At 42.5% G+C, this 22,895-nt stretch overlaps 1 protein-coding gene across 1 annotated transcript in view; it reads right to left on the reverse strand.

Moving 5' to 3' along the window:
- BTBD9 (BTB domain containing 9) overlaps positions 1-22,895 on the reverse strand; it is a 288,922-nt gene that overhangs the window by 112,069 nt on the left and 153,958 nt on the right. The window contains exon 7 of the mRNA XM_065401988.1: positions 8,121-8,230. Within this exon, the coding sequence (XP_065258060.1) occupies positions 8,121-8,230 (110 nt within the window). The remainder of the gene's footprint in view (positions 1-8,120; positions 8,231-22,895) is intronic.

Consider the following 22,895-nt stretch of genomic DNA (forward strand, 5'->3'; position numbering starts at 1 on the left):
CCGGCTGGGAGCTCAAGGGCCAGGCAGTACGGTCCCGCGGGCCAGATGTGACCCGTGGGCCGTAGTTTGCCCACCTCTGGTCTAAACCAATGGTCCCCAAAATTTTTATCTTGCGCCCCCATTAGCCCTATCTGCCCCTCCCCCCGACTCCCAGAGCCAGGGCCAGGAGCGGGGCCACAGGGACAGAGGTACGGGGGCTGAGGCTGGAGCCATAGCTGGGGGCAGGGGGAGGGAGTGGAGCCAAGGTCGGCAGCTGGGGCCCCGGGCGTGGGGCCAGCAGCCGGGGTGAGCCAGGAGCGGAGCTGGATGGTGCTCCCTCCCTGCCCCTGTGGGGGCTGGCCCAGGCCCCAGCTGTACCCCCTCCCAAATGTTCCTCTGTGCCCCCTTAGACCAGCCGTAACACATTGCTTCTGAACGTTTTTTGAGAATGCAAGGTGCTATATGTAACCAAATTCTTTTCTAAACTCTTAGCCTTAGTGCCCTCATATAGTTCTAGGAGAATAGTTCTTGTGGGGTCCTTCGCTCTCTGAGTTACTTGAACACTGCGATATCACTTAGAAAAGTGGGAGGCACTAAGAGAAAGCTCTTCATTAAGCAGCACAGAAAGAGCTAAATATTGTGCCAGCCCTCCCACTGGCATCACAAAGGCCTGGATCCACACAGGGACTTAGGCGTTGCAATGCTGAGCAACAGAAATTTAAAAAGCCTGAGTCAGATGCCTAGGCTCTTATACAATGAACAGGGAGAGATGAGTGCCTAAGAATGCAATGCACATAAGCCAGCATGCTAGGTGTGGAGATGCCTAAGATAGCCAACGGGAGCTGCCAACAAGAGAGATGTGTCCTAAGCCCCTCCCCTCTAACAGAGTTAGGCACCTAGCTCCAGGCTGCAGGATGATGCCTATCTCGCTAGTGATCCACAACCAGGAACCCCTCTTCTGGAGTCTGGCAGCTTAGGCAGCTAAGCAGTTTCTTGTGAGAATGAGTTAGGCACATGCCTAACTTCACACAAAACACTGGAGGCAGCAGCAGCAACCTTCTTATAACTTCTAGTCCAGTGATTAGAACTGAAAAGTGTGAGAACCAGATTGAATTTCCACCCCTTCGGCTTGATAGGACAAGAGGAGGTGAAAGGATTTGAACAGATATCTCCTCTCTCTCAAGAGAGTGTTCTAACTAGAGCCCTGCAAATCTGCGGATATCTGCTTCATATCCATGGATATCCGCTTCATATCTGCAGACCATTTTTGCAGATAGTGGATCGGATGCAGATACAACCATGCAGGGCTCTACTCACCAGTGGCGCCTGGCCTGTGGCATCTGGCTTGGGAAGCCCAGGGGGCGCTTGGGGCCATGGCCAGGGGGCAGGTCAAAGTCGGGGCTGTCCAGCACCCACTCGCTACGCCGCTTCCTGTCCAGCAGCTCGGGTCCCTCAGGCAGCACCAGCGTCCCCATCATGGCCTGGCCCAGCAGCACTGGCTGTCCTCCCAGTCCTGTGACCAGCCCACTGGCTCTTGGGCAACAGGGCCCACCCCTAGCCATGGGGATTGGAGCATGTGGGGCCCCAGCGCCCCACCCCTCCGCCCCACTGTGATGCAACACGCACTGCTGCTGCCATGTGCTGTCGCTCGCAAGCCCCTGGGAGCAGCACACGATGCGACGCCCCTTCCCCTCGAGACCCCGCCCTTGCGCTTTCCCTTATCCCCAGTCCTCACCCTCACGTTGCCTCTTCCTGCAAGACCCCACCCCCCACTCACTAGCCCTTGTGAGATGGCTTGCTTCTGCGGGTGCGGAGACAAGTAAAAGACGGCTAGCGGATCGCAGGTTGATATTGGCGGATGTGGATCCACATTTTTGTATCCGCGCAGGGCTCTAGCTCTAACCTCTGAAACTATGGGATAATTTGATAAGGGTGTTTCTCAGTCTGTGAAAGCCGTTGCACTATGGATAAATACCTAAATAGTCATTGGGCGAGAGAGAGAAATAGAATGGCTCTCTAGCCTTGTGATTAGGGCAGCCACCTGCAAGGTGCAAGACCCAAGGTCCAGTCCCTCTGCTCCAATCATTCTTTATTTATCAAAAGTGAAACAGCTTCAACAGGAGATACTGAGAAAGACCCATATCAGAATATCTCATAGCTCAACGGTCAGAGCATTCTCCCGAGGTATGTGGGAGGCCCTGTTCAAACGGTTTCTCCTTACCTCAAGCAGAGGGGGAATTGAATCTGGGTTTCCCACATCCTAGGTGAGTGCTTTGACCACTGGGCTAAGAGTTATACAGTGGGAACCACCCCTTCCTCCTCTGGCCAGATATTGAATGGGGCCTGATCCTCTGAGCATGGGGCCCCTGACCCTTCTGTGCCTGGGAGATCATGGACAGGACCAGAGACGGGCTTTTAAATCTGCGATGACATAATCCATGGTCTGCTCCCCAGGCAGAGGGGGAGTGCGGCAGCTGCAGGGGCAAAGGAAACTGTCTAGTTTCCTCTTCCTCTGCTTCATTTCAAAGGACTGGAAAGCACAATCCAAAAACTTCATAAAATCTGGCCTGTGATTTCTCTAATGAGAAGCAGAGGACACATGATTGGGAAAGCATAAAGGAGCAGGAGTCTAAGCCTGTCCCAATGGATGCAGGGGAGATGTATCATCTGCAGAGCCTTCTGACTGAGATCTTACTGAAAATCTAGCCATCTTGAGCTCTGTGTTAAATTTAATTATTAATAAGATGCACAAATAAAAAACATCAAATTGCATTGAGTCACCCAGCTCTATCAAAACACACAACTGAAGTTAGAGTGAGAACATGTCCCTACTGTTCCAACAAAGCTTAGAAGAAAAAGTATTCAAATACGATTTAAATATTTCTGATTGAAACTTTAACATCTTTCAATCTTTTGTAATATAATGCATTTCAACAACCCTAAGAGGTTCCATGGAAATTTGCAAAACATTAGAAAAAATCTCAGGCTTCCTATGGTCAATATAAACATTTGCAATTCAATTTATTGCACTTTCAGTTTTGTCTTATAACAGTAACATGGAAAACAAAGTCAATAAAGATCAGGCTAGTTATTCCTGTTATCATCAGGCTAGAATTCAAATAATTTCCTGGCAGAATTCTATGCCATTTATATGCTAATTGTATCACAGATAATGGCATGCTTTCAAGATACTGTTATTCTTTGCTAAAATCTAACTGTAACTTTAACAGGGTAACTTACCATTTAATGTTGCTATAAAAAAAGATATTTAAGTCTTTACAACCTTTAGCAACAGAGATTGAGCAAAACCAAGAGTCTCCACCACTAGATTGAAACTGAAATGCAACTGCTTTTATAAGGCATCCATTGACATGCAACTACTAAAACAGACAAAGAAAGCAGCAACATGTCACACCAAAACTCTGCCAAAACCAAACCAAGTGTCAGAGAGATATTATCTGAAAGACCAGTGAATTAGGATCTAAGCTCACACATATACCCCCACACATTGACCCTCTTATTAAGAGGTGGGCAAACTATGGCCTGCAGGCCACATCCGGCCTGCAGGACCCTCCTGCCCAGCCCCTAAGCTCCTGGCCAAGGAGGCTAGCCCCCGGCCCCTCCCCTGATGTTCCCCCCCTCCCCCTCAGCCTCAGCTCACTGCGCTGCCGGCGCAATGCTCTGGGTGGCGGGCTGCGAGCTCCTTGGGCAGCGCAGCTGCAGAGCCGCGGCCTGACCCGGTGCTCTGTGCTGCGCGGTGGCGTGGCTGGCTCCAGCTGGGTGGCACGGCTGCCCGTCCTGGTGCTCTGGGCAGCGCGGCTGTAGTGCCGCCAGCCACCGGTGCTCCAGGCAGCGCGGTAAGGGGGCAGGGGAGATTGGATAGAGGGCAGGGGAGTTCGGGGTGGTGGTCAGGGGGCGGGGATGTGGATAGGGGTTGGCGCGGTCAGAGGGCAGGGAGCATGGGGGCAGGGGTCCTGGGGAGGGCAGCCAGGAAAGAGAGGGTGGGTTGGATGGGGCAGCAGAGGGCAGTCAGGGGCAGGAGTTCCGGGGGTGGACAGGGAGAAGGGGTGGTTGGATGGGGCAGAGGTCCCAGGGGGCAGTCAGGAATGAGAGGAGAAGTTGGATGGGGCAGCGGGGGGCAGTCAGGGGCGGGAGGTCCGGGGGGCGGTCAGGGGACCGGGAGCAGGGTGTGTGTGTGTGGATGGGGCAGGAGTCCCGGGGGGCCCGTCAGGGGGCGAGAAGCGGGGGGGGGGGGGAGTCGGATAGGGGGCGTTGGCCGGGCCACGTCTGGCTGTTTGGAGAGGCACAGCCTCCCCTTACCGGCCCACCATACAATTTTGGAAACCCAGTGTGGCCCTCAGGCCAAAAAGTTTGCCCGCCCCTGCTCTTATTTATTGGCCTGACAAAGTAGCCTTTAAATAATACAGCTCTCACTTCACAAGTTGAAAGCAAACAGTGTTACATGTGCCATAAATTGTAGATTAAATACCCAAAACAGCACCATAAGTAATTCTTAAAATGCCAGCTCTGCTAATACTATAATACACATGTATATGTTACTGATTTGCACACAGTAATAATATGGCTTTACATGAGTGAGCACAAGATTTCTGCACCTTAAATTAGGTAAGACCGTATTTATTTAAAAAGTATTTACTCCATCATGCTGGGTACTATCCTCTGTTGAGTAACTGCATACTCTTATTGATATTGCACTTTTTCTTTAAATGCAATTCCTCCCTACACTGCCTGGGTACCCTGCCTTGCTGACATCAGATATGATATTATTTTGTGAACTCCTCAGGGCACAGATAAGGTCTTTTTATCTGTATTATGAGGAGTCTTGCACACTCTTGAACCACATCAAATAAAATTTAGAAAGTCTTAACCTGATCTTTCATGTATCTTTGTCACAGTGTGACTGGCCCCTTTAAGAAAGAGTGGGTGTCCAGAGCACCTGCGACTGATTAGCTGCTACCCAGTTGGGTTTAATTAAGTCAAAGCACATGGGCCTGAGGAGAGGGAAGACAGGAAGAGGAAGGGGAGAGCTGCCTGGAGAAGCAAGGAAAGATGTAGGAAGGAACTGCCTGAGAAATACGTAGAGAATAGCAAGTGAGAGCTACCTGGGAGGAGTAAGGAAAGAGGCAAGGGATAGCTGCCTGGGAGAGACAGGAAGTTTCTGCAGGCATTACTTGGAAATAGGGAGGAATTGGCTAGGAGACAAGTGGAAAGGCTAGCCTGCTGACCTTCCTGAGCTGGAAAGCCAGTGATAGGAAGCTGAAAAGGGCTCAGTAGTTGGATTGTGTTTGGGCAGAAGTGTTATGAAACTGGTCACTCTCAGGTGGATGGCCAGGAGACTGGGGCTCTGGAACAAGAGCAGAAAATAACTGGGAACTGAGTGCTGGTGGACTCACAGGTGGATGATCTAGAAGTAATCTCCCTGGAAAGGGGAATGGAAAATTGCTATACCTTTCTATGTTTTACTGTGAGAATTGACAGAACGGTTTTAGCATGAGGATTCTATGGATTATTGCAGGTATATATGACTACAATGTGCCCACAGGTGGGACTCTGAATTGGACAGTGAGAGGAACTATGCTCTTATTATGGCTAGACCAAGGGGAAACTGAGACAGGCATACTTGTTCTGCTGCAGCCTGCCGCAGGAGGGCTCCACAGGCGGGGGCTGCCTTCTCACATACTTACAAGCCTAAAAGGAGATTTTAAAAGAGATTTTGTGGTAAGTCTCATGAGATGCTGAAGAGTGATTGTGAAATTACCTTGTTTCTCCACAGTACATGGCTAAATAGAGGACTGGATGACTCAGAGACTCTCTCTCCACAGTCAAGAAACTTAGGAGAGAAATGTCCCACTAGAATTTTTTCCCCCTTTTTGAAAACTGTTTTTCCTCCACCTTCACTGCGGCATGCATAAAATTTAAAAATTCTGTGAATCCTGAAAGGCCTCCTCTGAATTCTGGATCTTACTATCCTAAGAGGCAATGAAATATACTGCAAGAAGTGGTGCTTCCTGTCTGGGCTGGAGCGTACAAGACAATTCTTCAAATGCTGTCACACAGCAGCTACAGGAAGTCTCAAATAATCTTTATAAAAGATTATTTTGTAACAGTTACTCTAGTCATTAAGCATAGTAAGTGTGACACAGAGGCATATTGGTGATTCATTACTGTATGTCAGGTCTGACATACTCACTACACTTAACATAGTGTTATCGTGATATATACCCAGAAGATGGCATGTAATATATCATTGGAAAACTAATAACTCACTAATCATTAATATTCTTGCATGATGTATGTATGGGGTGTGTACAAAGAGTTATAAATATGTGCTAGAATTACGTTCCTAAAATGTGTTTGGCAGGCGATGCATAAGCACAGTTTGCCCTTTAAACAAAGGAACAGGTATTTGCTTGTCTGTCTAGCCTGGTCATCAGCCAGACAATGAAAGTATATTTACATATAAAGTAAACAAAGCTATCAAGCTAATAAGCATGGGAGAAGGCAGCATGGCATCTACATCCCATGAGGAGAGAGATACTTCATCTAGGGATACACTTCAGAAGAATAAATTTCAAAGGTTTATTGAGCAATAAAGACAGGGGTTCTGAAACGCAAATCATAAGTAATTGAATCAACTGATTGTATACAATATTACTGTATTATAAAAGTGTATTGAGTAAGATCTTTTATGAAAGCCTGTGACACAAGTGAATAATATTGTGAAATGTATGCGTTAACACTATATGAGGAATTATGGATACTAGCTGATATTATGCTTTAAAGTCTGTGATTAAACACAGGGAAGGTAGCTATCTACCTGTCTCCAGTGTAAATTAAGCATTATGGAATCAAAACAATGGAACCCCTATTTACGTATGAATCAGCAGGGGGATGGGAAGTCAACAGGAAGGGAAAAATAGCAGGTAGCTGTCTCTTGTAACAGGGTCAATGAACTTTGGAAGGTATAAGCAGAAACAGAAAGCCATTGTGGTATCCATCACTTGGGGGATTAAAGGGGCCAGGGTTCCTGAAATCACAGAATGTTGAATCCTTCAGCCAAAGGGGTTGAAGTCTCTGGGAACTGAGTTTAGGTGAGAAACCTGCTTAGGCAAAGATTGTAAATTGCTAAAATTAAGTTTAGTGGTAGAAAAGTATTTTTACTTTTGTTTCCTTGTAACTCTTTCTCTCTTTTTCCTTACATTAGGTATCACTTAATCTTATGTCCTTTTGTTAAAATAAACTTGTTTTATTTTACTATAAACCAAATCAGTACTGTGATTGAAATAAGAGCATTTGTCAAACCCCAGTTAAATTAATGAGCTACAGTATATTACTTCTTTAAAGGAGCAACAAAATTAACTTCAGTAAGTGTTCAGTGAGAGGGCTGGACACTGCAAAGAGACATCTCTGAAGAATTCAGAATTTGGGGCTCTGAAGAATTCAGAATTTGTTTGTTACCTGCAAGGTAAGGTTTGGACTGGCAGAGTCCTGAAGAATTTGCTGGCAAGGCAGACAAGCTGGTGTGTTAGGGAGTTGTCACACAGCTTAGCTGTAGCATTTGCTGAGGCTTGAGAGGGATAACATAGTAACTCACAATGCTGAGAATTCCAGCAGACAGTGACAGTAAATCTTTTAGGCTTGGCCTATACTCAAAACTTGAGTGAGCATAGCTATGCCGGGCAGAGGTATGAAAAAAAACACACCCCGACTGACATAATTATGGCGACAAAACTCCCAGTGTAGACGCAGACAGAAAAGTGCTTCTGTAAGCACAGACAACGTTCTTTGCGGAGGTCATATTTCTATATTAGCAGAAAAATTCCTTCTGTCGATGTATGCTGTGTCTACACTAGGTGACTATGAAGGCATTGCTATGACACCATAGGCTCTGTAGTGCAGACATCTTTAAAGTCATTTAGCCAATCTACAATGGAAGCCAGCACAGGAATATTCTTACAAACAAATGGGCTTTGCTTTTACTGGTATGAGTGGAAACCTAGGCTTGCAAAGACAAGATGAGTTCAGGCAATAAACCTGAAATGACTGAGAACAAAAGTGTCTTTGGTAATTTATAGACAGTAGAAATAACTATAGAATTAAAAAACAGTTGTATTTCTTACCTATAAGACCTTTCTCAAGAGTGAAGGTTTTGTTGGTAAACATGCATTCAAATGCCACAATATGGAAAACTTTGTTCACTGTGTTGTGGGTGCCAACTATTCGGATGTACCTAAGAGAAAATAGAGAAAAAACAAGTTAAAGACAATAAAGACCCTCTTCCCAAGTTACCAATGATTCATTAGGACGCTGTCAGTGCTCTTGCCCTAGCAAAACATTTTGCCGAGCTACAAGAACCAGAGAATTGTAAAGATGATTATGGATTTAACTACAGATATTGCACCTACTCAGAAGTGCTGGCTCCAACAGAACTTAGGAGAATTACAGCAAATTTAAAAGCTGTGAAATTTATCAGAATTTTACAGGATTTGGATTAGATTTATCAAGAAAATCAAAACAAGACATCATCCAGCTCGAACATTGGCTGTTCGTACAACTGTTTGTCCATAATACAACCACATTTGAGAACTACAAATAGCTTCCTGATTCTACTAATGGCTATGGAGACTGATCAACAACTTTCCACCACCATGAAAGATTTCATACACTAAAAACAAACTCGATAAATCAATATTGCTTCCCTACAGAAGCCATAAATTCTTTTACTATAATGCTGCTTCTAATTCCATATTGCTAAATTAACTCTTGACACATCAGACACCAACTTCCTTTTATTAATTACAGAAAAGTTATTTGAATAGTCAGGCTTTGTTTGACAAAGCTACCTCTGGGTTTCACTCTTGGTTGTATAGCTTGAACTTCTGAACGTTAACGCAAAGTCACAGGCAGCGGCTCTTGAACAAAGTGGCCTATCCACCCTTTGCATTACCTTGGAGGCTTCACCTTCTACAAACAAGTATTAACCTTGAATCAATCTGCTCCCCTCATTTTCCGAAGGGATCTGACAGTTCAGAGGTTAATGAACAGCTGAAGTCATTATTATGAGTTCTGGAAAATCCCAAATGGGATACTATACGCTTTCTTGGTGGATCTAAAAAAACAACCACGAAAATGACTTGAATAGATGATAGTATTTCTCCAATTATGAATTATCCACACTGAAGGAAGGTGCATATTAAATGAACAGATTTCAATTAAGAGAAAGTAGAATCTGTAAGACTTTAGCAATATCTTTCCCTCTGCTGTGTAAAATAACCTTTCATTTATCTAATGTAATTTTAGTTCTAACCTAATGGCTGTTCGCTAATACAGTAAGATTGTCTCACGTTCTTCATCACTCCAAGTTAACTAGGTAAAGTAAATGATTATTTCTTTTTAGCCCTTAACTAAGAAAGCTTTTTGTACTTAGAGCTATTTTCCCTTCTAGTTTTATTTAGGTCCCATCTACATACCAAAATGATTGTGTAAGAGGAACAATTCTTAAAAAACACTGTTGATAAATGTTTCAACTAATATGTATTTTTAATTAGTGTAGGCATATCACAATTCTTTAAAATGATTTTAAATAAGTGTTTTATGAAATGTTTACTCCATCCACAAAGGTGGCTAAACTATGTAAGCCGAAAACATTTGAAAGATCAACTTTTAAAATAAATTTCCTAACATTGTGATTTTATGTTGCAGACAGAATTTTAGTCTATCTTTAGGCAGCCAGCAAATACATTTATTTACTTTATCTGCTGACTGTTTCAAACTGGTCACTTACTTCAAAGTTATTACTAAATACACTTTTTGGCCAACTTATGTGACATGCTAAACCATATGGAATTTATGAACTTTCTCCAACAGGAAGCTGTAAGCCTCTATCTGCCCTACACATGATGCAAGACATGCAATGTTAACTCTTGTGAGTAGCACAACTTTGGCCCTTGCTGCAGGCAGTCATGGGATTTTTGAGGGAAACAAAAAGAAACTCCTTCATACAGGGGAGGTATACTATACTGCATGCCTAGAGACCAAAGTTCTAGTCCCAGTTCTTTCAATGACTGCTGTTAATATTTCTGACCCCTTCACAATCCTTATAATGAATCAAGACTTCATGCCACTATGTTGGGGGTAACTATCATTCACCCATTTCACAGACAGATACCTGAGAGTACACACACTGTCATTTCAGGCTGGGAACAGAACATAACAGAGCCAAATATTATACACTTTGCCACACAGTGTTTCAGAAGGAATAAGTCAAATCAGGTGCTTAGTAAACTATGCTAACACAGTAAAAAGAACGAGGAGTACTTGTGGCACCTTAGAGACTAACAAATTTATTTGAGCATAAGCTTTTGTGGGCTAAAGCCCACTTCATCAGATGCATACAGTGGAAAATACAGTAGGAAGATATACACACAGAGAACATGAAAAAATGGGGGTTGCCATACCAACTCCAATGAGATTAATCGACTAAGGTATGCTATTATCAGCAGGGGAAAAAATCTTTTGTAGTGATAATCAGGATCGCCCATTTCAAACAGTTGACAAGAAGGTGTGAGTAACAGTAGGGGGAAAATTAGCATGGAGAAATAGTTTTTAGTTTGTGTAATGACTCATCCACTCCCAGTCTTTATTCAAGCCTAATTTAATGGTGTCCATTTTGCAAATTAATTCCAGTTCTGCAGTTTCTCGTTGGAGTCTGTTTTTGAAGTTTTTTTGTTGAACCACTCTTAATGCTAACACAGTGTGGCTCGGTTTCACCCTCTAGTGGCTAGATCATATGTAAAAGCATATGACTGCTACTTGCTTCTACACAAAGAGCTCTAGTTCTTTAGCTTAAGTGGTAGAAGTTCATGCTTTTACATCTAGCAGTCCCAGATCTGGTCCTCTCAGATTACCCAGAGGCATTGTTACATTTGACTTTGCTGACGATAACTCTCAGATCACACTGCTCCCAGAGCCAGTAACCAAAATACTGATGCTCAGAATTCTACTGCAGTCTCAAAAATACTTGCAAAGTGTGTGTTGTCTCCCTGTATAGGCTGGTCCACATAGAGAATAACAACATGCTCTTTTCCTCCACCAGTTACTTCTAAAGTACCGGTATAGTAGGAAAGGTCAGTGCTGTGAATCTGAAGGTGGTTAAACCCTGCTTATAACCCATGTGGGGTGAAAAAACATATACATATATGTATAAAAGTTAGTGAAACAACCCTGGAGTAACTTCTGGCATGATTTTATATTGCAAAACATTGTATTTAGAAGTGAATTTGGTGGTTGTATTATTGTTGTATTTCTGGTGTTTGTATCTTTCCCTTTAAGAATAGGGTGTGATACTCTTCTGTAGAGTCTTTCAGATTGAGAACAAGGGGCAAGAGATTTTGCTGGTGAGTCCAGAGAGGGGAAGAACCTGCCTGTTCAAACTCCAAAAATTTCAGAACTTATAATAAACCTATCTTTCAGAAGGCAAGCATTATTATCTAAAGTGTAACATTAAAACTTATGGGGGACTGAATGTCTCAGGGCATTGCTAATGAACAAAGCCCTTCACTGTTGGTATTTACTGATTTTCTTGAAAAAAATTGTGGGTTTTGAAAAAGCCAGTATTTGGGTTTTACTGATTTTTCACCCAAATTTTGGCTTTTTGGGGGACCCATAAATATTCTGTGGAGGAAACACATATGGCTATGCTGAAGGGCCAGGGTCAGGAGGGTAACGGAAGGCTGCAGTCCATGAATACTGTTTGCCTACCCATAGACTGCGCCCGCTGCTGATCCCAGCCCTTTGGCACAGCCCTGTCCACTTCCTGGGGCCACGCTGAAGGGCTGGGGTCAGGAGTGGGTGCTGTCTGGCAGAGGAAGCAGATGGGCTCTTTGTGGGTAGTCTCTACTGCCAGACCAGGCTCTCTGCCCATCTCGCTTTCCAGTGGTGCAGGTGGAGCAGCCATCAATTGGCAGTTAGGCTACTCTGTGCAGGAAACCAGCAGAGACTCTGTGAATGGGGAGCTGAAGATAGGACCCTGTGATCTGTGGCAGGACGGTCAATGCTCCTGGCCCTTCAGCACAACCCACTCTGCTTCCTCTGTGTAGTGAGGGAGTGAGAAGAGCAGGGAGCCCATTCCTGGCAGCTGAGACCACCCGACCACAACCACATCAGTAACCCCCTCCCCAGGCACCCCTTCTCTGCCCTTTGCCCTTTGTTTTAGATTACTTACTTTCTCTGTTTTTAAAATTTAGAATAAACACAGATAAATTCCCAGGAAATTTTGAAAAAAAACCCCATAAAAATCCAAAACGAAGGGCCTTACTAATAAGCTCCCTAGCCTTTCAGTTTGTCAGTTTGAATCCTGCTCAGTTCAATAGGAATTAAAAACTGTTCCCATCTATAGATGTTTGGTACCACTTACACGAGATTGGTGGGTTTCAGCTCCAGCTCCCACATCACAAACTCACCACTACATTTAACATTAAACTGTAAACTCTTCATTAAGTGCTCGTACAGTGCCTAGCAAGATGGGCCCCTAATCTCAGCTGAGTCCTTGTAAAAGCTCCTGCAGTGGGGGTCAACACTGCATAACTCACTGTACAGTTGCAACAGTTGACAACATTGTAATTGTCAGACACATATTGGGGGTTGGTGAGGGGGGGTTCAAAAATAAGAAGACAGGCCAAAAACATTATTTTATTATTATTTTTATTTCAATCTCATGATTTTGGGGCTAATATCCTGAGTTTTTTGCAGGGTCTGACTCATGATTTTTTAACTTTTGGGGTTAGCAATAACTAACCTATCATGCTGTGCTGTGATTGTGCCAGTTCTTACCAGCTAACAGGAACCAGATCAGCATTTATAGACTCAGACTTAAGGTCAGAAGGGACCATTATGATCATCTAGTCTGACCTCCTGCACAACGCAGGCCACAGAATCTCACCCACCCACTCCTGTAACAAAACACCTAACCTATGTCTGAGTTATTGAAGTCCTCAAATCGTGGTTTAAAGACCTCAAGGTGCAGAGAATCCTCCAGCAAGTGACCAGTGCCCCATGCTGCAGAGGAAGGCGAAAAACCTCCAGGGCCTCTGCCAATCTTCCCTGGAGGAAAATTCCTTCCCGACCCCAAATATGGCGGTCAGTTAAACCCTGAGCATGTGGGCAAGTCTCACCAGCCAGCACCCAGGAAAGAATTCTCTGTAGCAACTCAGATCCCACCCCATCTAACATCCTATCACAGACCATTGGGCCTAATTACCTGCTAATAATCAAAGATCAATTAATTTGCCAAAATTAGGCTATCCCATCATACCATCCCCTCCATAAACTTATCAAGCTTAGTCTTGAAGCCAGATATGTCTTTTGCCCCCACTACTCCACTTGGAAGGCTGTTCCAGAACTTCATTCCTCTAATGGTTAGAAACCTTTGTCTAATTTCAAGTCTAAACTTCCTAGTATCCAGTTTATATCCATTTGTTCTTGTGTCCACATTGGTACTAAGCTTAAATAATTCCTCTCCCTCCCTGATATTTATCCCTCTGATATATTTATAAAGAACAATCATATCTCCCCTCAGCCTTCTTTTGGTTAGGCTGAACAAGCCAAGCTCTTTCAGCCTCCTTTCATAAGACAGGAATGGGATCTGGATGGGATGCTTCCAAAGAAAAGCCCAGGTTGCAGGACATAAAACAGCTGATTCAGTAGGCAACATTCTTTCTTCTGAGTCAGTACTGAGCAAGTCCCCCACATTGTCTGGCTATTAGCACATTGCCTAAGGGAGGTGCTATCTTTAGTATGAACTGTAAAAAACAATGTTTTGACTACCTACAATTATTAAAAGATCCCATGGAAATATTCCAAGAGCAAGGGTGTTAACTTGTGCATCATGATCAAATTCCAACACAGGCAATTAAATTCTACCTCCTTAAATTCCCCCAACAGTTTCAGCTGGATATGGTATTTTTCTTCACTTCCTGTCCTACACAGTTCAGTACTGATGGTGTGCACTTTTAAATAGTCATTGCATTCTACACCAAAAGCTGCTCAAGTGATTATGTATATCTTGTGTATATATATTCTAAGACAAAACTATGCTGAAATGGTGGTAAGGTTGAGGGTATATAAAAGTAACTTAAGAGAAAAATACATTATAGAGATGTTGCCATTATCCCCAAAACCAAGCATTAGAACCCCAGGAAATTCAGAGATACAGCTGCATTGAAAATAAATTCAAATATGTTAAAAGATATAGAAAGGGAGAGTTGTGGCACCCAAACAACCCTTACTGCCTCCTAGTGATGCCACGCAATGAACATTTTAGTTTTTGATTCCAGATTAAACTGATTTTTAAAGCTCGTTCTCCCCCAATATATATATATATATTTTACCTCCTGATGTATTTAAGGACAAAGTTAAGGTTTTTTGGATGCCTTAACTCTGCATTTCCAAACCTTAACATGTCTAGATTTCTTTTAAGTGTAATCTTAGGTCTGAAGTTTCTGGGTTTGAAATACCTGGTTTGGGGATCATTGCAACATTTCTTTAATATTTTTTCACCCCTAAATTTCTAGCATTTACTTTCAAGCTTAACTCCATTTCATCACAGTTTTGCCTGAATTTCCTTGGGTTTTTTTAAGTTATTAAGTTTCATACATGAACACTAAATAAGAAACCCAAAGATAATATTTCTATACAATATTTCTAATAGATTGATGATATGTAGTATCAACCTTGAATCATTTTTTAAAATTTTAACTTTCAAAGGGCAAATTCATTGGTATACCAGAGCACTGCAATGAAACCAAACTAATTAAGCTGGGTTTATAGCTGCTTCGCATCTCTAGAGAGACACAAAGCTACTGAAATCTACTGGTGAATCTGGCCCTTAATTTGCAACTTACTAAATGTTTTAGAGAGCTGTATTACAGACACTGATGCTGTGTGAAAGGAAGGTTGCTCGGTGCCTCATCCCTGGGGTCTAATGTCTCTGTGCTTTAAGGGGTAATGTCTCCCTGCTCTCCTGGCTCATTTGTGCTGGCAGTGGAGCCAAACTAGCTGGGCCATGGGGAACCTCCCAGCACTGATGCCCAAGTTACCATGTGGTGAAGGAATCTTTAAAGAGCAATGACAGTTGGGCAAGTAATTTACAAGCGAGAACTCTTCTCAGCTGTGCAGTCTCCCTCAGACCACTTACTAATTACAACCAAGAGAACTGCTGTGTGCAAATTAGCTGAAGATGAAGGGTGGTGATTGGTTGAGCTACCTCTCATGCCACAAAGATCGCACTTAAAAGCTACTTAAGCTGTTCACCTTACCCTTTCTGTAGCTTACTTAAAAGCATTGAGATAAAAAATCATCAATAACACAGCTTAATTACAACTAAATTTCTTCAAATATAGCCTATGCACAGGATTTAAATTAATTTTAACCAAGTGGAAAGTTTGGAAACTTTTTATTTCAGTATGAAATAGTGTTTGTTTTTGTATGAAAAATACTGTGTGTCATATTATTTTATATATATATATATATATATATATATATATATATATATATATATATACACACACACACACACACAGTATTATGTATGAAAAATACACACACACAGATTTCAGAGTAGCAGCCGTGTTAGTCTGTAACCGCAAAAATAACAGGAGTACTATTTTTCATACATAAAGAAGCTGAATCCCTGCTTTAAATGCAAAACAGAACTCAACCTTAATTATGGAGTCACAACCAGTGCCTCTAGAATACGTACAATATATTATACAAAATTTGGAAAGCACTTGAGAATACTTCAAAATGTAAAGAGATAGATAAATGAAAGATATTTAAGTATATTACCTTAAATGCATAATCTTACCACTATACTCACCTATCTTGTGAATACAATACCTATACTGGTACAGATTTAATTATTCACGTTTAACATTCACTGTAATCTCAGGAAATTTAAAATGTAAAATTCACAAAATGTATGATTATTTAAAAATAACTTCCTCCTTAAAAATAGATAAATACATCATCAATCCTTTACCAGTCGAACTAACCAAACGGAAAGAATGTTTTGTAACTTGGCCAGCAGGAGGTGCTACATGAAAAACATCATCTCCATATCAGAGGGGTAGCCGTGTTAGTCTGGATATGTAAAAAGCGACAAAGAGTCCTGTGGCACCTTACAGACTAACAGACGTATTGGAGCATAACCTTTCGTGGGTGAATACTCACTTCGTCAGATGCATGTAGTGGAAATTTCCAGAGGCAGGTATAAATATGCAGGCAAGAATCAGTCTGCTTATGCTCCAATACGTCTGTTAGTCTATAAGGTGCCACAGGACTCTTTGCCGCTTTTTATCATCTCCATAAAAGATCAATAGCATCCCCACTGAAATATAGCCAGTCTATACAGCTCAGCACCTGAGATGCAAAATTCATGCCAGATCCCAAGCCTTCATCAAAACCTAAGTCTCATCATCCATTTACCCCTGAAATAAACCCATAGGTAACTTACAGCAATCAATAAAATGGTCTGCATTTATTCTTATTAGACAATTTACAGTAAAAAGAATGAATTTTTTCAAAGCTTTCTGTTCTAGGTCATGGCACAGGAACAATGACAACAGATACCACACTTTCTAGACAATTATTTTTGAATGAAAGCTGGAGGTTTTACTTGTTTCTCTTCCCCTTTCAATGTCATTTCTCAAATACACAGGAGGCTGAGATTTAAGCTCATAATAAGGGCACTGCAGACAACTGACTTTATCAAGTCTGTAGAGGGACACTGCTGGAAAAATGGAATGGATGTTCCTCAGTATCTCTAAGGTCCTCTGCAAGAGCTTAGCCAGATGGAAGATAATTAAAACTTAAATAAGGATAGGGAAGGAACATATGCAACAAACTGACCACCTCTGATGCAAATGAATGCTAAAGGCATAAATCCTTATCTAGCTATCCAGAATTCCATCTTTATCTTCCTCTTCTTTAACTAATCCTACACAATAACTGGGTTCAGTGCACACATGAAGATTAGGGCAGGAATGGAATACAGTTCAGAGTAGACAAACAGGAAAAGGTTGGAGAGTACTTGAACTTTCAAGCTAGTTTAAATTATGAGAGGCAGAACAAAGTGAAAGTTGGGAGTATCTAAATCAGAGGTCAATCATCCAAAGATACATGTATTTATACTTCTAGCAGCTATAGTAGAGACTGCACCTTCCCTCCCTTAACAAAAAGCCTCTATCTATAGTGTGCCCTTTTGTACCTCCAGTCCCTGCCTCCTCCATTCATTAGTTTAAGCTCTAACATAAAATATAGCTTTGCTTATCTGGGATGGAGACTGTGGTTTGGAGCAGCTCATACTTCATTACAGTTCAGATTGTACACAAGTGAATGGAAAGCAGTGGGCACTCGTACAGATACTGGAAAATCTTAAGACCCCCTGATCTAAGCACTGCGAGGCCTAGACTAGAGGCATCTCTTTGTGAGCCCAACATGCAAGTCCTAATGCAAAGGTTATAATTAAAGTCAACATTAGGGTTACCATATTTCAGCAAGCAAAAAAGAGGACGGGAGGAGCCCCGCCCCCATCCTGCCCTAGCCCCGCCCCTGCCCCTCCCACTTCCCGCCCCCCTCAGAACCCCCAACCCTCCTCCCGCTCCTTGTCCCCTGACTGCCCCCTCCTGGGACCCCTGCCCCTAACTGCCCCACAGGACTCCACCCCCTACATAAGCCTCCCTGCCTCTTGTCCCCTGACTGCCCCTTCCTGAGACCCTCCCCCCCATCCTAACTGGCCCCCCTAGGACCCTACCCCCTACCTGTACCCTGACTGCCCCAACCCTTATCCACAGCCCCACCCCCAGACAGACCCCTGGAAGTCCCACGCCCCATCCAACCACTCCCCACCCCCCGACAGCCCCCCCCAGAACTCCCGACCCATCTAAACCCCTCTGCTCCCTGTCCCCTGACTGCTCCGATCCCTCTCCCCACTCCTGCCCCCTGACAGCCTCCCCCCCAGAACTCCCAACCCCCCCCCGCTCCTTGTCCCCTGACTGCCCCCTCCTAAGACCCCCCCACCCTAACTGCCCCCCAGGAGCCTACCCCCTATCTGTACCCTGACTGCCCAAAACCTTATCCACCCCCCCGAGAAAGCCCCCCCGAACTCCCGACCCCCCCCCCGTCTCTTGACTGCCCCCTCCAAAACCTCCCTGCCCCTTCTCCAACCCCCTGGCCCCCTTGTTGTTGGCCTTCGCCGAACGTCTCTGTGAGCTTGCTCAGGAACGGCCTGAGCCGTTCATCCCGGCACGCTGGGCAGCAGTGAAGGAGGAGCGGGGGAGGAGCTCCAGACTTCCGGAGGCGATCTGCGAATGGAGGGAGGGAGCGATCTCTGCTGCAGGGGAGAGGAGGAGGGGCTCTCTCTGGCTGTCGGAGCCCCATGTAAGTGGCACCATCCGGCCGGCTGCACTGTTAGCCGCGCTTGCTCTGCATGGGGGGGGGGGGGGAAGTCCGGACGCTATTTTTAGCTCAAAAAGCCGGACATGTCCGGGGGAATCCGGACGAATGGTAACCCTAGTGAACATGGACCTAAAAATGTGTCTGCCCTACTCTGCACTCAGTAGTAAGCTCCCCTGTAGTCTGGAGGAATGTTTAGCTCTGGGGGCTGTGTTACATTTCTGCATGTTAACTTGAGCCTCTCCTTTGGGAATTACAGGTGCTTGTTATTTTGTAAAATGTTGCAAATCAGTTTCTCTCCCAATTCACAAACACTGACACACCCCTTTACACAGGCAATATAAGGACAGTTACTCATGAAAATGACTGCCTATAATAATTTAAGTGTTCTGTATTCACTGAGCACCCAACGTAGAGTTCAGCAGTATTATGGCTTTGATGTGGTTGAAGTGCACTATTTAATCAAACACTTAGTCTCAGCAATGTCATCTTATAACCTGCAATCCTGAAGTGAAAATAACTGTACCTACTAAAATGCAATTCAAAATTGTCACATTTTCCATTTAGCTCATGGAGGGGGAGTAATGCAGCATACTACCCATCTGAAGATCTAGGTCCAGGGAGTGACCTTGAAACTCTTGTCCCTAAGCCAAATGGAGATTGGTATGTTGTAGCTACATCCAACACTGTCTGTAGGAAGAATGTGGCAACAGGCAAGAAATGAGGCTTGTACAGAATCCTCTCTAGGCTAATCAACAGCATTACTAATTGGGATAATCAGAAACCACAGATTCTGCTCTTCTGTTTTAAGAAATCTGGGAAAGGAAGAAAAATAAACTAAAATAAGAGAAAAAGATTACACTGACATTAGATACTGCTTCACATAAGCATGAAAATCCTTATTGTGTTTTAATTTTGTGCTGTATAATATTTATCAAGCGATGCCATTCATCAAACCTGGCAAAGAAAGGAAAAAACAGAGAAAATTTCTTGCCCTTTATTTAAATATCAACCAAGTAAGCAAGAGAACCTCATACAGTGTCATGCCAACAACTTTAAAGAGTTTGAGATAGCAGCAGCAGCTTTAATATGACGCAAGAATATTCTATATAACATAAAATAAATGGTTTGCAGTGTTCTCATTTGACAAGGGATAGGAACATATGTTATAATTACACACCAAAGAACGTATCTTATCTTGAATAATAGCTAAGAGTATTTCACACTAGTGATCATCTATAATAAAACCTATTCCATCAGCTAATGGTTATATATTTCTATGTTAATCTTCATAGTTAGATTATTTAAATACTATTATCACAAAAGGTACTTACTGTGGTATTACTACAATAAGGAATTAATAATATAAGAACCCAGTCTTTCTCCCAATAAATCCTGTATTTTGTTCCCCTCGGGTTTCTCATTAGGTTAAAAAGCAGCACGGTTTCCTGCCTTAATCTTGCATTCTTCCATGTGGTAAGAATTTATTCTAGATATAAAATCATTAAATGCACAGCTTTAACAATTTACTCTAGCACCTTGATTTTTAAAATCATATTTTCAGCTCAGGGGTATAAATTAAAGTCTGTGTTTCATTTGATCCAAATGGCAAAAAAATGTCATTCCTTGACACTGGAAACATGATCTCCCTCCAAGCAAAGCAGAATGCATTCAGAATGTCTGGTACATCTTGGTAATGGACAAACTAACTATGTCTGAATGATAAATACCAGCAATACACAGCTATATTCAATAAGCAGATAGGTTCAAAAGCCTCCTATGAACATTGTTCAACCAGTTACACTGAAGAAATTTGCTTTCATGTAAATAATTGTAAACAATTGCCTAAACACTGGAGAGATGGTTCAGAAATGTATCAATGATGGTATGGTAATGCAACCATAGCTAAGGTTTCAGAAAGATTTCCATTTTAAGGAGGAAAATTAAATTCTCTAAAATCTATTTAAATCACAATTTATAGTTAAAAACATTATCATCAGTAAATTATGCTGCAAGGCAAGAAAATACAGAGGTTTCACATTTTGATCATTTGTCACATTTTGATTGCTCTTGACATACATAATCAGAACTGAAGTTGAGACATATGGTACTGACAACATAAGTTATGATGACAGAATGTCACAGTTCTTTTTCTATAGGACTTGAAAAGATGCACTTGTAACCCACGCTAACACAGTGGTGGTTTTGGTTCTTTAGCTCAAGCAGTAAAGCTTCAAGTGGGGGATAGGGACAGGAACTGGGATGGAAGGAGGTATAATAGCAGAAGGGTGTGAGAAGAATAGCTTAAAAGGATGGAGACCCAATATATAATTTTTAAATTTGATATTTCATATGATATAGTTTCATCTTGATAAGCTTTAAAGTAACTTTATCAAGATGTAGATGTCAGAAGATAAGATAGAAAGGTTACTGTAATTGCTTTGTTTCCAAGAATAAGAAACTGGAGGTGATGACACTGATCATAAGTTTGAACTTATTTTTAATTTAATTGATGAATGAATATTGAGTGATTGGATGTACTAGGGTTTTTTCCAATTAGCTATTTTTATAGGATTTTAATATTGAACTTTTCATAAACTGGCAACATAACATTATCTTAAGACCTTTCACCCCAGTAAGACCATACTAGCTTCTTCAAAACTGGTCTCATGTATCTGGATTTTTCATATTTTTGGGAGGTCACAGATAGGGGTGCCAGCATTCTAGGGGCAACTTACCTCTCTAAAACTGTGTGCAACACGAAGGTCAGCTATAGGCATGGGGTGCCCTGAAGATGCTGTGCCTAGGGGTGCATAAGGTGTAAATCCAGCCCTGATGGCACAGTCAATGAAGTTTGCAAACTATAAGGATCAAGGGTAAGGCCAAGAAACCTCACCTACTGGGTCAGTGAGCCATCTGGGGGAAGACTGATCTTTTCGAACCTCTAAGACTAGCCACCTTGTGGGGAAGAAGCCACATCATCAATAAACAAGCTTTGGTGATATGTTTTCTTGATTTTATTTTTGTGTGTTTTAATAAAAGTTATAAAAGAGATACTGAGTTACATTTCTTTCATCAAGCAACATAGGAAATTAAGAGCCTGGGGTGAATGCCAGCTGGTCAACCTAAAAGCCAGACCAGCTCCTCCTAATTAGTCTTTGGTGCTTGCAAGCAATCAGAGACAGGTTTAGGGAACAGGGGCAGAACGATCTATAACTGATAGAGAGAACACTCCCCTCCAGGATGTGGAACTGAATTGAGAATTTCTGAGTCTCAACAATCCTCTGCTCTCAGCACATAGCTGTGAAACCCACCGGAAAATTGTGTCTCTTATCTCCCACTAGTGGCTGCTCCACACAGAGGGTGGCAACCTGCTACCAAATACTCCAATAGCTCAAGTGGCAGAGATCCGTATTCTAGATCTAAAGGCTCCAACCAGGCTGATAATCCATGTTGGGGTCAATATGGCTCCCCACCATAGAATTTCAGAGGACGGGTCAGCTTGTTTGTTTGTTTTTATCTAGGTGTTTTCTTTATATAATTTCCTATATTATAAGAATATTAATAGGTTTGCAAAGTCAAGCATTCAGGTTAAGAAATGGAAGAATTAAGGTTGCCTGTACAACTTAATTGCCCCCCCCCCCTTGTGTATATGCATTATGATACAGTCTTTAATTAATGATATGGTCCTATATCATTTTTTCACAGAATTCCTGCTTCATTCAGTACACAGAATGGATGTTGCTCCGAGAATGAAATCAGGGTTGTGTTGTGAAGGAGGCTGTTGTCTGGAAATTGGAAAGTGTGTGGTTAATGGGGCAAGGAACTTTAGGAATGGAAAGTTTGGGTCTTGTGGTTAAAACCCTGGAATGCCATCCTGGAGAACTGGATTCTATCCTTGCTTCTGCCACAGGTTCCTATGTGATGCTGGGCAAATTATTTAAATCAAATTTTTTACTGGTGTCCTCTAGTTCTGTATCCCTCATCAAAACATATATACACACAACAAATATCAAAACGCATACTCTCAAAACGGCCCAATTTAGGTTGCACAGGCAACTTTAATTCTGACATTTATTAACTTTTGAGAGCTTGTCTTTGCAACCTTCAAGTTTCTTTTAATGTAGTTTTTTTGTATGTGATATACATACAAGGTATACGACCTAACATTCAAATACACTATCTTGGAAAGAAAGTTTCTTTTTGCTTAACTTAGTGTTTATTTTAGGTATTTCATTTATTTTCTCTTTTGTTTATTTTGGTTTTTTTCTGCATGGAGCTTGGAAACAATAGGTGACGAATAAGCAGGGGTGGGAGTTTTAGGAACCAATAACTGCTCCCTTTTCTGTATCCATTCTGTGCTATGGACAACAAATCTACCTATGTGGGAATACATTAAATCTTTTTTTATTGTTCCAAATATGTTTGAAACAATCTTACCTATT

Source organism: Emys orbicularis, chromosome 3 (assembly GCF_028017835.1).
Source record: "Emys orbicularis isolate rEmyOrb1 chromosome 3, rEmyOrb1.hap1, whole genome shotgun sequence".
Lineage (NCBI taxonomy): Eukaryota > Metazoa > Chordata > Testudines > Emydidae > Emys > Emys orbicularis.